This window comes from Microcebus murinus, chromosome 12 (genome assembly GCF_040939455.1).
Source record: "Microcebus murinus isolate Inina chromosome 12, M.murinus_Inina_mat1.0, whole genome shotgun sequence".
In the NCBI taxonomy this organism is placed as follows: Eukaryota; Metazoa; Chordata; class Mammalia; order Primates; family Cheirogaleidae; genus Microcebus; species Microcebus murinus.
The window spans coordinates 70477482-70492424 of record NC_134115.1 but is presented as its reverse complement, the minus strand read 5'-3'; the positions used below and the strand labels follow the sequence as shown (position 1 = coordinate 70492424).

At 37.4% G+C, this 14943-nt stretch overlaps 1 protein-coding gene across 9 annotated transcripts in view; it reads left to right on the top strand.

The window, feature by feature from the left end:
- ELP1 (elongator acetyltransferase complex subunit 1) overlaps positions 1 to 14943 on the top strand; it is a 69492-nt gene that overhangs the window by 28989 nt on the left and 25560 nt on the right. For all 9 annotated transcript variants that reach the window (XR_001146718.3, XR_012922123.1, XM_012736773.3 and 6 more), the window contains 15 exons: positions 869 to 975; positions 1302 to 1405; positions 2588 to 2641; positions 2737 to 2842; positions 3657 to 3772; positions 4480 to 4553; positions 5292 to 5370; positions 5456 to 5535; positions 6747 to 6884; positions 6993 to 7078; positions 7370 to 7524; positions 10031 to 10154; positions 11025 to 11122; positions 11617 to 11818; positions 13700 to 13761. Coding sequence is in view for 7 of the 9 variants with exons in the window: in XM_012736773.3 (XP_012592227.2) it covers positions 869 to 975; positions 1302 to 1405; positions 2588 to 2641; positions 2737 to 2842; positions 3657 to 3772; positions 4480 to 4553; positions 5292 to 5370; positions 5456 to 5535; positions 6747 to 6884; positions 6993 to 7078; positions 7370 to 7524; positions 10031 to 10154; positions 11025 to 11122; positions 11617 to 11818; positions 13700 to 13761 (1585 nt within the window). In the remaining 2 variants the exon portion in view is untranslated. The remainder of the gene's footprint in view (positions 1 to 868; positions 976 to 1301; positions 1406 to 2587; positions 2642 to 2736; positions 2843 to 3656; positions 3773 to 4479; positions 4554 to 5291; positions 5371 to 5455; positions 5536 to 6746; positions 6885 to 6992; positions 7079 to 7369; positions 7525 to 10030; positions 10155 to 11024; positions 11123 to 11616; positions 11819 to 13699; positions 13762 to 14943) is intronic.

Genomic DNA, 14943 nt, shown 5'->3' with positions numbered 1-14943 from the left:
TTGTTTTACTTTACAGGCAGCTTTACTTGTAATGTAAATCAGAATAGGTAACATATACATATATGTTTTCATTACGTTATTTTTAAATGTTCACAATTTTATTTTGATAAATGAAAAATTAGAAAAGTCATATCACAGCTGTCGGCTAAAGTTGCTGTGCACGTTCATCTGTGGCTGTTGACTATAGTTGACTCTGGGCTGTGCGTGTTCATCTGTGGCTGTTGACTATAGTCGACACTGGTCCTAATATGGTTAAGAAATTCTACTTCTCTCTGTTGACTCAGAAAAAAGTGTAATGGCAGTAACAGATTCCTCTCTCCTCATTAATGAAGACCCACAGTTTTCTATGAGTGTATATGATAGCAATAGAGATATTGAGTGTGCTTATTTTCTTACAGACTGCTTTATTTAATGCAGTTTATATTTTGAGAAGACAGAAATGATACTGATGTCATCCATGTCTAATGAAGGCAATAAATTATAAGTCAATAAATTGTAATAAGTTGTAATAAGTTGTGGCCCGAATAGGAATGATGACATCACAATGTAGACAACTATCTCATTGGCTTTGCAGAAATAGTGTTGTGTAACAGGTATGGCTTTATCTGGGCTTGGGCTTGGAATGGTTTATGCATCCAACCAGCCATTCCTCCATCTATTCATCTATGAGTATATACGTGTATATGTATATAAGTATATAGTGCATATATAATGTGTATATATATGTGTTGTGTTGAAATAGGCAGTGCAGCATTAAAGGGAAATTATTTATTTCTTTTTCAATTTTGCAAAATCAGTGAAATGTCACTACTTTTGGGAAAAATGGTCTGCTCACACCACCCCCACTTTGTTTTCTTACTTTCATCAGTTCGTCTGTGACGGTGAATGGGGTCATAATCAGTCTGTGCTGTAGTTCCAAGACCAAGTCAGTAGCATTGCAGCTGGCTGATGGCCAAATACTTAAGTACCTTTGGGGTGAGTATCAAAGTGTTAGGAAAGCATGTTTATGACTTACATAGATGTTTAATTCTTGAGAACATCTACCTGTGAGTATCTTGTGGAGGACAACATTAATTGTTAGGTTTTTTTAACTACCCTGGAAGACCCTAAGTTATGGAGTGGAATTGGCAGGTGTATTCTACTCCTATTTATTCCTGTAAAGAACTGGAGTACCCTGATGAGTTTCCAAAATACATTTGGAAAGTGATCCAAATTTCATGTGTTTTAGCAAGTATTGGTGTTAATGATTTTTTGCGAAGAGCACGTTGGCTGTTTATAAACCAGATCTACCAACCTTGCAGAGTCACCTTCTCTGGCTGTTACACCATGGAAGAACCCTGGTGGATTTCCTATTCAGTTTCCTTATCCGTGCACACAGATTGAATTGGCCATGATTGGAGGAGAGGTAAGTGAACACAGGGCAGGAAACTTACCACTTAAAGTAATTACCCAGGGACTGACAGCATTAGGTGGAAAGGGTGAGGGCTTTGGAGCTGGACCTAGGTCTTCACTAAATCTCAAGGCAACAATGGGAAGTTATCTTACTTTCCTGAGGCACATCCATAAAATGGGAAAAACAATCAATCAGTCAACCTGTGGGAGGAAGACTAAATGAGATAATATATGTGATTGGCAAAGTTTTATCTCTAGTTGTACAGAACATTCCAAGTTAGTTTAGTTAAATATTTTTTGAGGAGAACAGAAATGTGAGCTTGAAAATAGTATTCAGTAGGTTGTCATTCAACAAATGTCAGAAGGCCTGTAATTGTGGGAGATGGTAGGATGCAGTGGTAACAAAACAACTTGACTAATCCCTGCTCTTCTGGTGCTTGTACTCTATCAACAGAGATATGATTATTCCCTTTGATGGGAGAGTGAAGGAAATGAACAGAGTGTTAGGTAGAGAATAGTGAGGTGTTTGAGAGGTAATTAGAGGATGGTAGCTATGAGAATGGGAGTTCTAGTTTTGGTGGTCTAGGAAAGCCTCTCTGAGGTGGTGATATATGTGCTGAGATAGGAAGTAAAAGAAGGCTCCCTCCCTAGAAAGGAAGAGTATTCCAGGTGGAAGGAACTATAAATACCTTGAACTTGTCAGAAGCTCGTTTTATTCAAGGGACCGAATGGAAACAGTGTGGCTAGAACTTAGTGACAAGTCATAGAAGGGAGTTTGAATTTTTATTTTAATTTAACAAAGATAAGAAAGTTATTGGTGATTTTTAATAACAGAGTAATGTGTTCTGCTTTGTGGTTTCTAGCTACCCAGAGGAGAATAGATTGGAGAGGGATGAAATTAGAATGGGCGATCAACACAGAGACTGTTGGAGTGGAGTCAGGGAAGCGGGGAAGGAGATGTATTTGAGATCTACACAGGAGATAGAAATGATGAGGCATGCTGATGGAATGGATGGCATCACATTCCATTTTGCACTGCACCAGTCATGTCTTAGGTATCTATATTCAATCCTGATTACAAGAACTTTAGATGTGAAATCAAAGGGCAGTAGTACTATGTAATGCAAGAGTAAGTTTTAACTAGTTTGTAATATTAAATAGAATTGCTTGTGATTTTAATTTTATTTCTTTACAGGAATGTGTCCTTGGTCTGACTGACAGATGTCGCTTTTTCCTCAATGACGCTGAGGTACCAAGGCTTTGTTTGGTGTTTGATTTTTTACACAGTGTTGGCCCTAAGTAATATAGCTAATATTCCCCCTTGCCTCTCTTGCTTTGTGACAGGTTGCATCAAATATCACATCATTTGCAGTATATGATGATTTTTTGTTGTTGACAACCCATTCCCATACCTGCCAGTGTTTTTGCCTGAGGGATGCTTCATTTAAAAGTAAGTTTTCAGTGTGTAAAATAGACATAATCCTTCTTCCATGTCTTGTCATTTGGACTTTTAAATTCTTCATCTACTTTGGCTTTTTAACATGGAGTCCTGGACTGGAGAAAACCTTTAGAGTTCTTTTCCTAGGCCCCAATCTCAACATTAATACCTCAGTTACATCATTCTGCACCAGTTAGTGAAGACATCTGAAGAATGAGGCCCTTCCTTAAATAGCATATTCTACAATGAAACATTTTCAGAAAATTTTATTATATAACTTATCTAATATTTTATTTTGAATTACCACATAGATCCCAAATTGGCATTATTTTCTAACTTCTATGTAATCTTCCTTTTCTCACTATGGCTACCCTCCATTGTACCTGGACTCCATCTCATGATTTGTAGGATATTGATTCCATTTTTTCTCCTATTCCATGCTGTGTGTGTGTGTGTGTGTGTGTGTTCTGTATTCTAAAAAGCCCACTTACTTTCTTTGCTCTAACTTTGAAACAGAGAATCTTTCTTTCGTTGATATGATTATAGTACACTGATAACGCTCAGCAACAGAAGTTGCCCTAATCCTTCCAGATCATTTGAGAAGTTGTGTATATGAACATGTATGAGGGCCCTGTAAGAGAGAGGGCAAGTTCCAGGGATGAGAGTGTTTATCAGAAGGGTTAATGATCTTGAGGTTTAGGGGGAGAGCAAAGGAATCTGGTTGTTATTTGCTCTCTTCTGTTTCAGATAATAGGTGTGGTTTCAACTGCAGTTAATGGAGAGTGGCTTATCATAATTCTTAAGGCTTAGCCAATGGTTTCTTTAGCATTACAGGCAGGTCTGAGCAGCAGTCATGTGTCCAACGGGGAGATTCTGCGGAAGGTGGAAAGGGGATCACGGATTGTTACTGTTGTGCCCCAGGACACAAAGCTTATACTACAGGTAAGATGTTTTTTCAGGCTTTCTTTTTTTTTTTTTTTTTTTTGAGACCGAGTCTCTCTTTGTTGCCCAGGCTAGAGTGAGTGCCGTGGCGTCAGCCTAGCTCACAGCACCCTCAATCTCCTGGACTCAAGCAATCCTACTGCCTCAGCCTCCCAAGTAGCTGGGACTACAGATATGCACCACCATGCCCGGCTAAGTTTTTCTAAATATATTAGTTGGCCAATTAATTTCTTTCTATTTATAGTAGAGATGGGGTCTCGCTCTTGCTCAGGCTGGTTTCGAACTCCTGACCTCGAGCAATCCTCCCACCTTGGCCTCCCAGAGTGCTAGGATTACAGGCGTGAGCCACCGCGCCCGGCCCTTTCAAGCTTTCTTACAGTCAATACCAAGCAGAATTCTTGCAGGTTGTATTTTAGGCTTTCTTATAATTTGTAATCATTTATTATAAGCCTTTCTTTGCTAGGCTTTCTGTTAGCTTTATATAAAGGTGTGTTGATACAGGTTCTGACCAGTAAGGCTCAGGGAAGCTTTTCTTTAAAGTCAAGGTAAATACTGAGAACAACTAGCTTTTGCTATTATAAACGTATGCTCATTTTATAGCATTGTGGTAGTTCTGTATGAAGAGTTAGGTAAAACTGTGTATCCTCACTGTTTAAATTTTTTCTACTTAATTAAAAATGTTACTGTTTTGATTTATTTATTCTAAGATGCCAAGAGGAAACTTAGAAGTCGTTTATCATCGAGCCCTGGTTTTAGCTCAGATTCGGAAGTGGTTGGACAAGTAAGTGCTGTGTACTATATATGACTAGTTAGCTTGTTGTGATTTATGTGTGAAGACAATAAGTATTTTATTATATTTTTAAAAACTTGTAAATATGAAAAACATTTATTACAAATATCTTCAAACAGATTCTCAGAGCCTTTTTTTTTTTTACTTTAATACTATATATTGCAGTGGATATTTCTAACAGAAAGGATCATGATGCTCATCATGTAAATTAGGGCTTCTCTTAACTTAAGGGATCTATCTGGGCTTTAGGTGGCCTGTGAACCAGGGAAATTGTGCACCAAACTGTCTATGTGTATTTATCCAGGTAAAAAGCCCACAGCTTTCAGTAGATTTATAGAGGGGCCTATGACCCCCAAAAAATCACTGTTGTGAAGGAAATGATCAATTTTTTGAATCTATTAGGGGGAAACTTTATATTGGAAATGTCTATATTAATTCATTGTTTAAAATGTAGACCTGAGTTCTATCATGATTTTTCTCTTGTGTGTATGTGGGGATGTAGTGCTCAGACTGCTATGATGACTACTCACATCTTTTAAGAAGGTAAATGAACGTGGTACCTGATTTTTTTTAATTCTGTAACTTCAGAGTATAAATCTAGTATGAGTTGTTTGGCGTTTGGGCTGTAATCTGATTATGACTGGTTTGCATAATAATGAAAATATGCTGGGTCAAGGGAGTTTAGTTTTTGTAAAGTACACCTTCTGTCCATTTTCTCTCTTTTCACAGACTTATGTTTAAGGAAGCATTTGAATGTATGAGGAAACTGAGAATTAATCTCAATCTGATGTATGATCATAACCCTAAGGTAACTTTTTAAATCTTTTACTTTAGCTTACTTTATACTTGAATTAATGTTCTGTACTAAAACTTTTTTTCTCTTTTTTTGGTAGATGTTTCTTGAAAATGTGGAAACCTTCATTAAACAGATAGAATCTGTAAATTATATTAATTTGTTTTTCACAGAATTGAAGTAAGTGTTTTGAATAATTCATGAGTATCATTTCCATAATTTCTCTCTTGTTAAGGAAATTAAATATAAGCTAGAGAAGAAAAATTACATACTGTTCATTTTTTTAAAAACTGTAACTCTTAGATGACAGTAGGTGTTTTGCTCTTTTTTCTTTTTTTAAAAATAGCCTATTTAAAAATGACTTTAAAACATGTCATTCAGAATTATCATTTGAGTTCATTCTTAGGTACACATACAAAACTGTTTTTCTTAGGAGATTGAAATCAAACAGTGTCTTTTTCTGACATGATTTTCCCCCCAACTTTTTAAATGAACCTTTTAAAACATATAGAAAAATTGAGAGAATTGTCCAATAAACACTCTGTACCACCCAGATTCTCCAGTTCATATTTTTCTATGTATGCTTTATCATTATCTATAATATGTCCATCCATCATTCATCTTGTTTTTAGACAAATTTCAAAGTAAGTTGTAGACATCAGTCCATTTTACTTACTTTTAGTACTTCATCTTCCATAGCATTAACTAGAGTGCATTCTTTGTGTATGGGTTGGTTTTGTTGGTCTTTTTTTAGGTTGAATTTATCTGCAGTGAAATGCACAAATCATAAGTATGCCATTGAATGAGTTTTGGCAAATATACATTTCACATAACCTGACCCCCTGTTGAGTTAAGAGCATTTCCTCCTCTTCAGACAGTTGTCTCAAATTCCTTCTCCATTTTTCCTTGTTTGCCCTCCCAGCCCCCATGCAACTACTGAGTTCTGAGTTTTCACCATAGGTCACTTCTGCATGTTCAAGAACTCTATATAAATGGAAATGTATAGTATTTACTCTTCTATGTAAATAAAGCTGCTTTTATTCAGCATATTGTCTTGAGATTCATCCATGTTTTTGTATGAATCACTAGTTTATTCTTTTTTTATTGCTCAGTAGTATGACATTATGTAAATAAACCACATTTGTTTTTTCATTCTCCTGTTGCTGGATACCTTGGTTATATCCTGTTTAGGGCTAATGCAAATAAAACATCTGCAGACATTCTTGTGTAAATCTTTTATAGCATGTTCTATTTCTAAGTATTTTTATAATTAAACTGTCTTCCAAAAGTCATTTTTATTATTGTCTCATCAACATGCCAGGTATATGTTAGTAGTTTGATTGCTGGGCCTCATGTTCAGTTAGTGACCTTTTCATACACACTCTTCTTAGGGAAGAAGATGTCACAAAAACCATGTACCCTCCACCAGTTACCGGCAGTGTCCAGCTGTCCAGAGAGCCTGATGAGAAAAAACTAGACCTTATCTGTGATGCTATGAGAGCAGCCATGGAGAGCATAAATCCTCACAAGTATGTATGTTGTTGCGAGTTGGCATCTCTTGAATAACAGAAGTGTATAGTTGTCCTTGTCCAGTGTATTCATCCTTCTCATTCTGGTGTTCTTCACTTACTCCTCAGGTACTGCCTATCGATACTCACGTCTCACATCAAGAAAACCACCCCAGAACTAGAAATTGTGCTGCAGAAGGTACACGAGCTTCAAGGTAGTGACCTGCTCACAGAAAAGTGCTTAAAGTTGTCTTAACTATCACTGGTCTTCTGCAGGTGACCATTACCATGTCATTGCACATCCAAGATTTAATGTGTGGCTCTTTGGTCACCATTTTAAGACCTCTGTCAGTTTCTTTTATTGCTGTCTTACAAGCATGTGTAAAAGAGTCAAAAGTATATATTCATGTGGTGTCCAGTTCTGTCAGAAAAATTTATTATTTTGTCTTTTGGTTATGTTGCTGGGTCTGGGTTTTTTTCCCCAAATGGTTTTGTTTTCTAAACAGTGACAGGAAAACCTCCCTCTGTTCCTGATGCTGTGAGTGCTGAAGAGGCCTTGAAATATTTGTTGCTTCTGGTAGATGTTAATGAATTATATGATCATTCTCTGGGGACCTATGACTTTGATTTGGTCCTCATGGTGGCTGAGAAGTCACAGAAGGTATGTGGAGTTACTACTTTTATATCTTTTTGATTCTTATTTATATAATCATGGTAATATGAAACCCTGCTCCTGATAATGCAATATCTTTTCTGGTGTTACCCTGTGAGTACAGGGCTGGAGACAGATCTCTGAGTCTCCAGGGCCCATGCTCCTAAGCCTCATTTTCTATCAGCTCTTTGTTTATCAAAGGGTTTTAATTGCTGGGTTGAGGAGTGAAGTAAAGTTACATGGTTATTTTAAGATTATAGGCATATGTGTGAACTAATCCTTCTCTTATAAAGGAAGCCTAGTGTTCATATTTCACTCTAATTCTTTTTTTTTTATATATATATTAGTTGGCCAATTAATTTCTTTCTATTTATAGTAGAGACGGGGTCTTGCTCTTGCTCAGGCTGGTTTCGAACTCCTGACCTCGAGCAATCCGCCCGCCTCGGCCTCCCAGAGAGCTAGGATTACAGGCGTGAGCCACCGCGCCCGGCCTTTCACTCTAATTCTTTATCACATACCTGTTTTTTGCTGTAGAGAGTAGGTACATGGAGCTTGGAAAGGCCTAGGGCCTCTTTTCCCACCTTGGTACTTATGCTGTGGTCAAAAAGTTTGAGCACCACTGGTCGTTTTTTATCTGTTTTTTTGCAACCTGTTCTGGTCCCATATCAGTCCTTTCTTTGCTGTTGCCAGAATGATCTTTCCAAAAAGGGAAATTTTTTTGTTTTTGAGACAGAGTCTCGCTCTGTCACCCAGGCTAGACTGCCATCACATCAGCCTAGCTCACAGCAACCTCAAACTCCTGGGCTCAGGCAATCCTCCTGCCCCAGCCTCTTGAGTAGCTGGGACTGTAGGTGTGTGACACAGTGTCTGGCTAATTTTTCTATTATTAGTAGAGATGGGGTCTCACTCTTGCTCAGGCTGGTCTTGAACTCTTGACCTCGAGTGATCCTCCCGCCTTGGCCTCCCAGAGTGCTAGGATTATAGGCGTGAGCTACCATGCCCTGCCCAAAAAGTGAAATCTGATCCTTCATTCCTCTGCTTATAATCCTTCACAAGCTCCCATTGCCCCTATGATAAAGTTCAGAAGCCATAATATTGCTTAAAAATCCTTCCTTGATCTGTCTGTCATCTGATACATCTTCCTTGTATCTTTCTGTCATCTCTTTTTTTATTTTTCTGTCATCTCTTGACATTGTCATTTTTTTCTCTGCCCATTGAGGAAAGATAGTGCTTTTGTCTCCCTTCCCACACCTCTCACCACTACCAACCACCACATGCCTTTGCAGGCACCATTATTTCTGCCTCCCTTGGGCTTCCATCACTGTTGTCCTCACCATTCATCAGGCTAATTTGTACTCATCTAGGTTGAAGGATGCTGAGGTGGCATCTTCCAGGTAAACCATTCTTGCCTCCCTCCAGGGCCTGGGTAAGATGGCCCTCCTTTGTGCTTCTGTTGTGTCCTGGGCCTACCCCAGCATACCACAATCTGACTACTTCTAGAGTGGAAGTTTCCTGAGGTTAAGGGTTATGTTTCATTCTTTGTACTTATCAGATTCTTACTGTTTGTTTGAATACGTTGACTCAAAGTCATCCTCTGTATCATGTGCATTTAATTATTTATTGTCTTTTTTTCCCCCCTATATTGTTCTTACATATATTCATCCTGTTTGCTTAGTGAAATTGGATTAAGAACAGGAAGTACCTCTTCTTTAGGAAGAAAAAACGATTTGCTTACAGGGCTAGAGATGCACAGAGCTAGGGTTGAGTACCAAAAAATACTAGGTTGACAGAACCTGAGAGTTTTGTGTCCAACTCAAGTATAATTTTATTTTTGGTTTAACATGTGGTCTTTGCAAATGAAGGGCATGGAATGTCATAAAAATAGCACCAAAAGCAATGTCTTGCACATTTAGGAGAAACTTAGAAGCATTTGTTGAATATCTTCTAGATTGGAACCTTGTTTTTGTTATTTGGCTATGAAATAAGTGATACTGTGAGACTCAGTTTAAGGATTAGTAATTATTATTTCAAATGTAAACTAATCACATGTGAAAGTATTTTTACCAAATGTTTGATGTACAGTTCACCCTTGAACAACACAGGTTTGAGCTATGTGGGTTCACCTATACACAGATTTTTAGAAATAAACAGAGTCAGCCCTCCATACCCACAGGTTCCATATCCACACCCAAATGCAGGTCAAAAGTACAGTATTTATAGGATGTGAAACCCACAGGTATGGAGAGCTAACTTCTTGCATAAGCTGGTTTCATCGTGCTGAATGCAGGACTCGAGTATGCTCAGATTTTGGTATTGCGGCGTGCATCCTGGAACCAATCCCCTGTAGATACTGGGGACTTAATTTTATGTATTGTATGATGTATAGTTAATATATGATATACCTTTAAAAATTATGTAGCTTTGAGTTTATTGCTATCACTAAATGTTATGTATATCCATTGTTATATGTAAATATCACAAGTAATAAAATTCTCTTTATTATATATTTTTTTAGGATCCCAAAGAATATCTTCCATTTCTTAATACACTTAAGAAAATGGAAACTAATTATCAGCGGTTTACTATAGACAAATACTTGAAGCGTTATGAAAAAGCCATTGGTCACCTCAGCAAATGTGGTAAGTGTGAGGGATTAGTATGTTCATTTCTGTTTCAAATCTTCTTTGGAACTAGGTATGGTATAAATCAAAATAACATGTTAGTTTAAACAGAGACTCATTTCAGTTTCCACTCTTGAAAACTTTAACACTCATGTATGTTCACCTATTTTGTCCTATGTTCTGAAAAACTGAGGGTAAAGCAAATCACTTTTAACCAATTGGTGGAGCTCCCTAACTAAGAACACAGAGCAGATCTTTTTTGGGTTAACAACGAACACCTCCTGAATTAACTTCAGTGTCTCAAAATCAAAACTGGTTGACGATTCACCCTTCCTCGTGTTGCTTGTAAACGTGAGGGAATCTGCCGATTGTATGGAATGAGTGGCCAGGCCCACTGCCCAGTGTCTGGGAAGACATGGTTTTAATTGGCAGTGATGGAGTAGAACAAGCACAGTGTCAGTTCTGCTTCAACCCTGTCCCTGTTTTGTGCTGGAGCAGTTGTGATTCTTCACTGAGGACTGACAAGGGGGCAAGGAAGAATCACCTGGCGTGTATGTTAAGCATTCAACTTCTAGCATCCTTGGAGAATCTGGGTCAGCTGGCCTGGGATAGGCCTGAGGTGTATGTAGGTTTAATAAGCATCACAGGGAGGTTGAGAAAACAACTGGGTAGCTAAAACTGTTAAATAGAAAGCTGATCCCAAGCAGTGCTTCTCCTACCTCAGAATCTGCAATGGTACTCATTAAAAAATTCAAATTCTTGGATTCTGTTTTCCAGGTACTCTAATTATGTGGGTCTTGATTTTTGTTTGGGGAATGTTGGTATAAATGAATTCCATTGTGCTTCCTAAGTCTTAAGCTTATGTTTATGTGAATCTTATTTCTGCAGGACCCAAATACTTCCCAGAATGCTTAAACTTAATAAAAGATAAAAATTTGTATAATGAAGCTCTGAAGTTATATGCACCAAACTCGCAGCAGTACAAGGTATGTGGAATGTGAAATGTGGCTTTCCTGATTTTGCTTTGTGCATAAAAGGGGTGAGGATCTTGAGTTCATAATACTGTCTTGGTTCAAGGTTCATCTTAAAAACAAATTAACCCCGGAGGAAAAAAAAAAAAAATTAACCTCATCTTGAACTTCTTATCTGTGAGAATGGTTCTGACCTGTTACGAAGAAATTGCCCAGGCAGGAATTTGGTGGTAGTTCTTGTTTGGTTTTTCGTTTTGGTTTTATTTTTTTTCATTGCTATATTATTCCCACTGTCCGAATAGCGCATATGTAGGCACTTAGTAATTTTTTGTTGAGTAAATAAATGGCACGTCCCCAGTAAGGTTTGGAATGGAAAAATGATTGCACTAACTGATCAACCATCAGATTTTCCCAAGTGATTCAGGAGAGTTTCAAGTGTGGTGACTAAGGCTGTTACATGGGAGCTGTAGCACATTTCTTCATTGACTCCAAACCTCCTCTTGTTATAGGATATCAGCATTGCTTATGGGGAACACTTGATGCAGGAGCACATGTACGAGCCAGCGGGGCTCGTGTTTGCCCGATGCAATGCCCACGAAAAAGCTCTCTCAGCCTTTCTGACTTGTGGCAGCTGGAAGCAAGCCCTCTGTGTGGCAGCCCAGCTTAACTTGACCAAAGACCAGCTGGCTGGCCTTGCCAGAACTCTGGCAGGTACGTGTGGTCATTTATTTGTCTACTTCTACAAAGGACTTTTGTTTCTTTCTTTGTGTTGTGTTGTTTGGTAATTCTGCAAGTAAATTTAGGGCAGCAAAGCTGGAGGTATTTTTATACTCATTGATAAAAATTAGTTTAGAATGGTTTATTAACTAGAGTAAAGATTAAGGTGCTGAAACAAGAGTCCTAAAATGCAGTGGTATAATAAAAAAGGCCGTTTATTTCTCTCTAACATAGGGACTGATAGGTCCTTTCATTGTGTGGTCTGCAACCTTTTATGCAGAGGATTGTAGCTAGGTTATCTCCACATTTATGTTTCAGTCCTTGGAAAGGGGGAAAAGCTGGAGTAATGGGAAAATTCTTACCTTTAATTGAGAAATGACCTAGAAGTTAAACTATCACTTCTACTTCTTATTTGCTGAAATTTATGTGATATGGCCCATACCTAATACTATATAGCTGGGAGTCCATGTGCCCTGTAAGAAAGTAAAGATGAATTTTGAGATGGGCCATTCTGGTGTTGGCAGTAAATCACTGGAAACCATAGTGGCAATGGTCAGGAATGAGGTGAAAGAAAATGCCAAATGAACAGGCAGTCTGAAAGCAAAGGCAGTTTAGTTGCTTCAGGGTCTAGGGATTGCCTGAACCAGAGGTGAGGCTAGTAGCAGGGTCTGATTTCTTAGAGTGGAGGAGAGGTTAAGGATGCCTATGAAAAGAGTTGAGTAGTAGGGCCTCTGGCCCTCTCAGCAGTTCTTGAATTAAAGTAAAGGAATGATTGGTATATTTTTTCTCCTACCTTTTAAAAAATATTGTAAATATTATTGTAGTCTAAAAAAAGATCCTGAAAAAATTCCAAATTATATCATGTTAAATTTATATACATATCCTCTGTTATTTGCATTGTTCCTTTTTTCTTAGGTTATAAAAATGGTATGAGATTATCACTTTTCTTTTTCTGGTTATTAGATGTGTGGTCTCGTCTATAATTCCTCTCCATTTCCAAGCTGCACTTTCAGTTATTTATTCTGGCTCATTGTTACTTCTGATTTAGAAACTTATGTTATTGGTAGTATATACCTTAGTTTATACCTTCTAGCTCTGTTCTTGTGATCTATTCTCTTCTTTTATGTTCTTTACAACTCTTAGCTTGCTATTTACCATGGCTAATGATGGAGTATACCTAGTTCTCTCAGATGTTTAATAAAAAAAGGTGGGGAGGGCAGTGGTCAAAGGTTTGTTTTTTTTTTCCTCAGAGAAAAAAAACACAGAGTGGTCAAAGACTTTTGAGAAATGTTAACCATTGGAGTCACTTTGTGTGTAAATTTAACTCAGGCAGTTTACACAAACCAGCAAAAGAAAGAAAACTATTTAAAATAGTGGAGGTGATTATACCTTTTTTCCCCCCAGCAATTACATACCCTGGAATGGGCATGAGATGAGAGACATAGTAAACCTCAAGGTCTGCGTGGCTGTCTGGTGTGATTTATTTCTGTTGGGCCAAGAGTGATTAGGATCTAAAGACACTGCATGACAACCCAAGCATAAATCAGCTACCTCCATCTAGTGCTCAACCAAAGAAATAGCAGTCTCTTCCTGTTAGAGAAGAAATAGGTTAGTCAGAGATCCTCGGTCAGTTTCCCATATGTGTGCCTTTGGAAGCATTTTTCAAGACTAACTTTGACTATATCCGATTTTGAAATTCTGTGCAACATTTAGATTCTAACTGCCATTTAAGGTAGGACTCAGTGGTATATATATTTGGTCTCCTCACAGAAATTCAAAAAGTACATAGTTTGATACATATTATAAAAAAGACATTAAAGAATCACTTCAGCCGAAGAATCTAATTTTGCTGTCAAATGCTTATTGTCTTTTCAGAAAAGCTAGTTGAGAAGAGGAAGCACGTTGATGCAGCCATAGTTTTGGAACAGTATGCCCAGGTAAATTCACTTCTTCCCTTCTAGACCCTCCCCAGTGAATAAGAAAGGACTTCTCAGTTGTACCTTACTCATCATGAAAAATAAAGGAACTATGAGTAATTGTGAAGTCCGGAAATAGTGTTTGCTCTGAAGGTTTTCCATATTGATGGCTTGACTTGAAATCTAAATTGAGTATATCTCTAAATAATAAGTTTTGTGAGGTAGAATACCACAGAGGTAGATTATAATATATACTAGTGGTTTGATCTTGGTAAAAAGTACTAAATTAAATCTCAAGGTAGTTGTGCTTTTGTTGTTAACTTTGCCAAAGTAGAAACAGTAAGAAGGGACCATTGTAAAATAAAGTAATAGGATGTTAACTCTTTTTTTTTCTTATTTCCATTCTCTCTATTGGAAAATCTTTTTTTACCTCAGCAGCTTGAGGGGTCCCATTTTTATAGCAGATTATAAGGATAAGAGCCATATGAGCTTTTAATAGAGTTTTAGGATTCATTATGAAAATAATAAAACTACACCGACACTGGCGACAGTCTAAACAGTATGCAAGTGCACAGCTGATGCCAGGAATTACTGCCTTGTAAAGAAAGTTTTGGCCTTTGATAAGTGTTTTTTATAGTTGTTACTGGTGGGCATGTTTACATAACATAATTATGCTTTTAAAATATTTCAGTATCTCTCATGTAGTAAGAGTAGGTGAAAAAGATAACTAAAATTTTACATTATTAGATCCTGGCGAGAAAGTATGTTAGGTGAGTAAGTTAAAAACATCGATGAATAGAACATGCCTAAGAGGATAGAGGTTGGAGTGAAAAGATACCACCTAAGAGGGTTAATTAAATGGATAAGATGCCACCATCTTTTTTTTCATTGTAAATGAAGATTAATTTGTAAAATTATTTTTCATAATTTACACAATAAAATTATATGTTGTACAAGTGTGGTATAATTTACATATAATATCAATGCACCAATTTAAAATGAAGAATGGTATGCATTTTGACCATTTTACAGTTGTGTAACCATCACCACACTCAATGATAATATAACATAGTTCTAACTCCCCCCAAAAGTTCTCTACTTTATTTTTTGCAGTCTTCTTCCTTCACTCTTAGCCTCTGGCAACCACTGATCTACTTTCTGTCACTAAAGTTTTGCTTTATTTAGAATTTCATAAGAATAGAA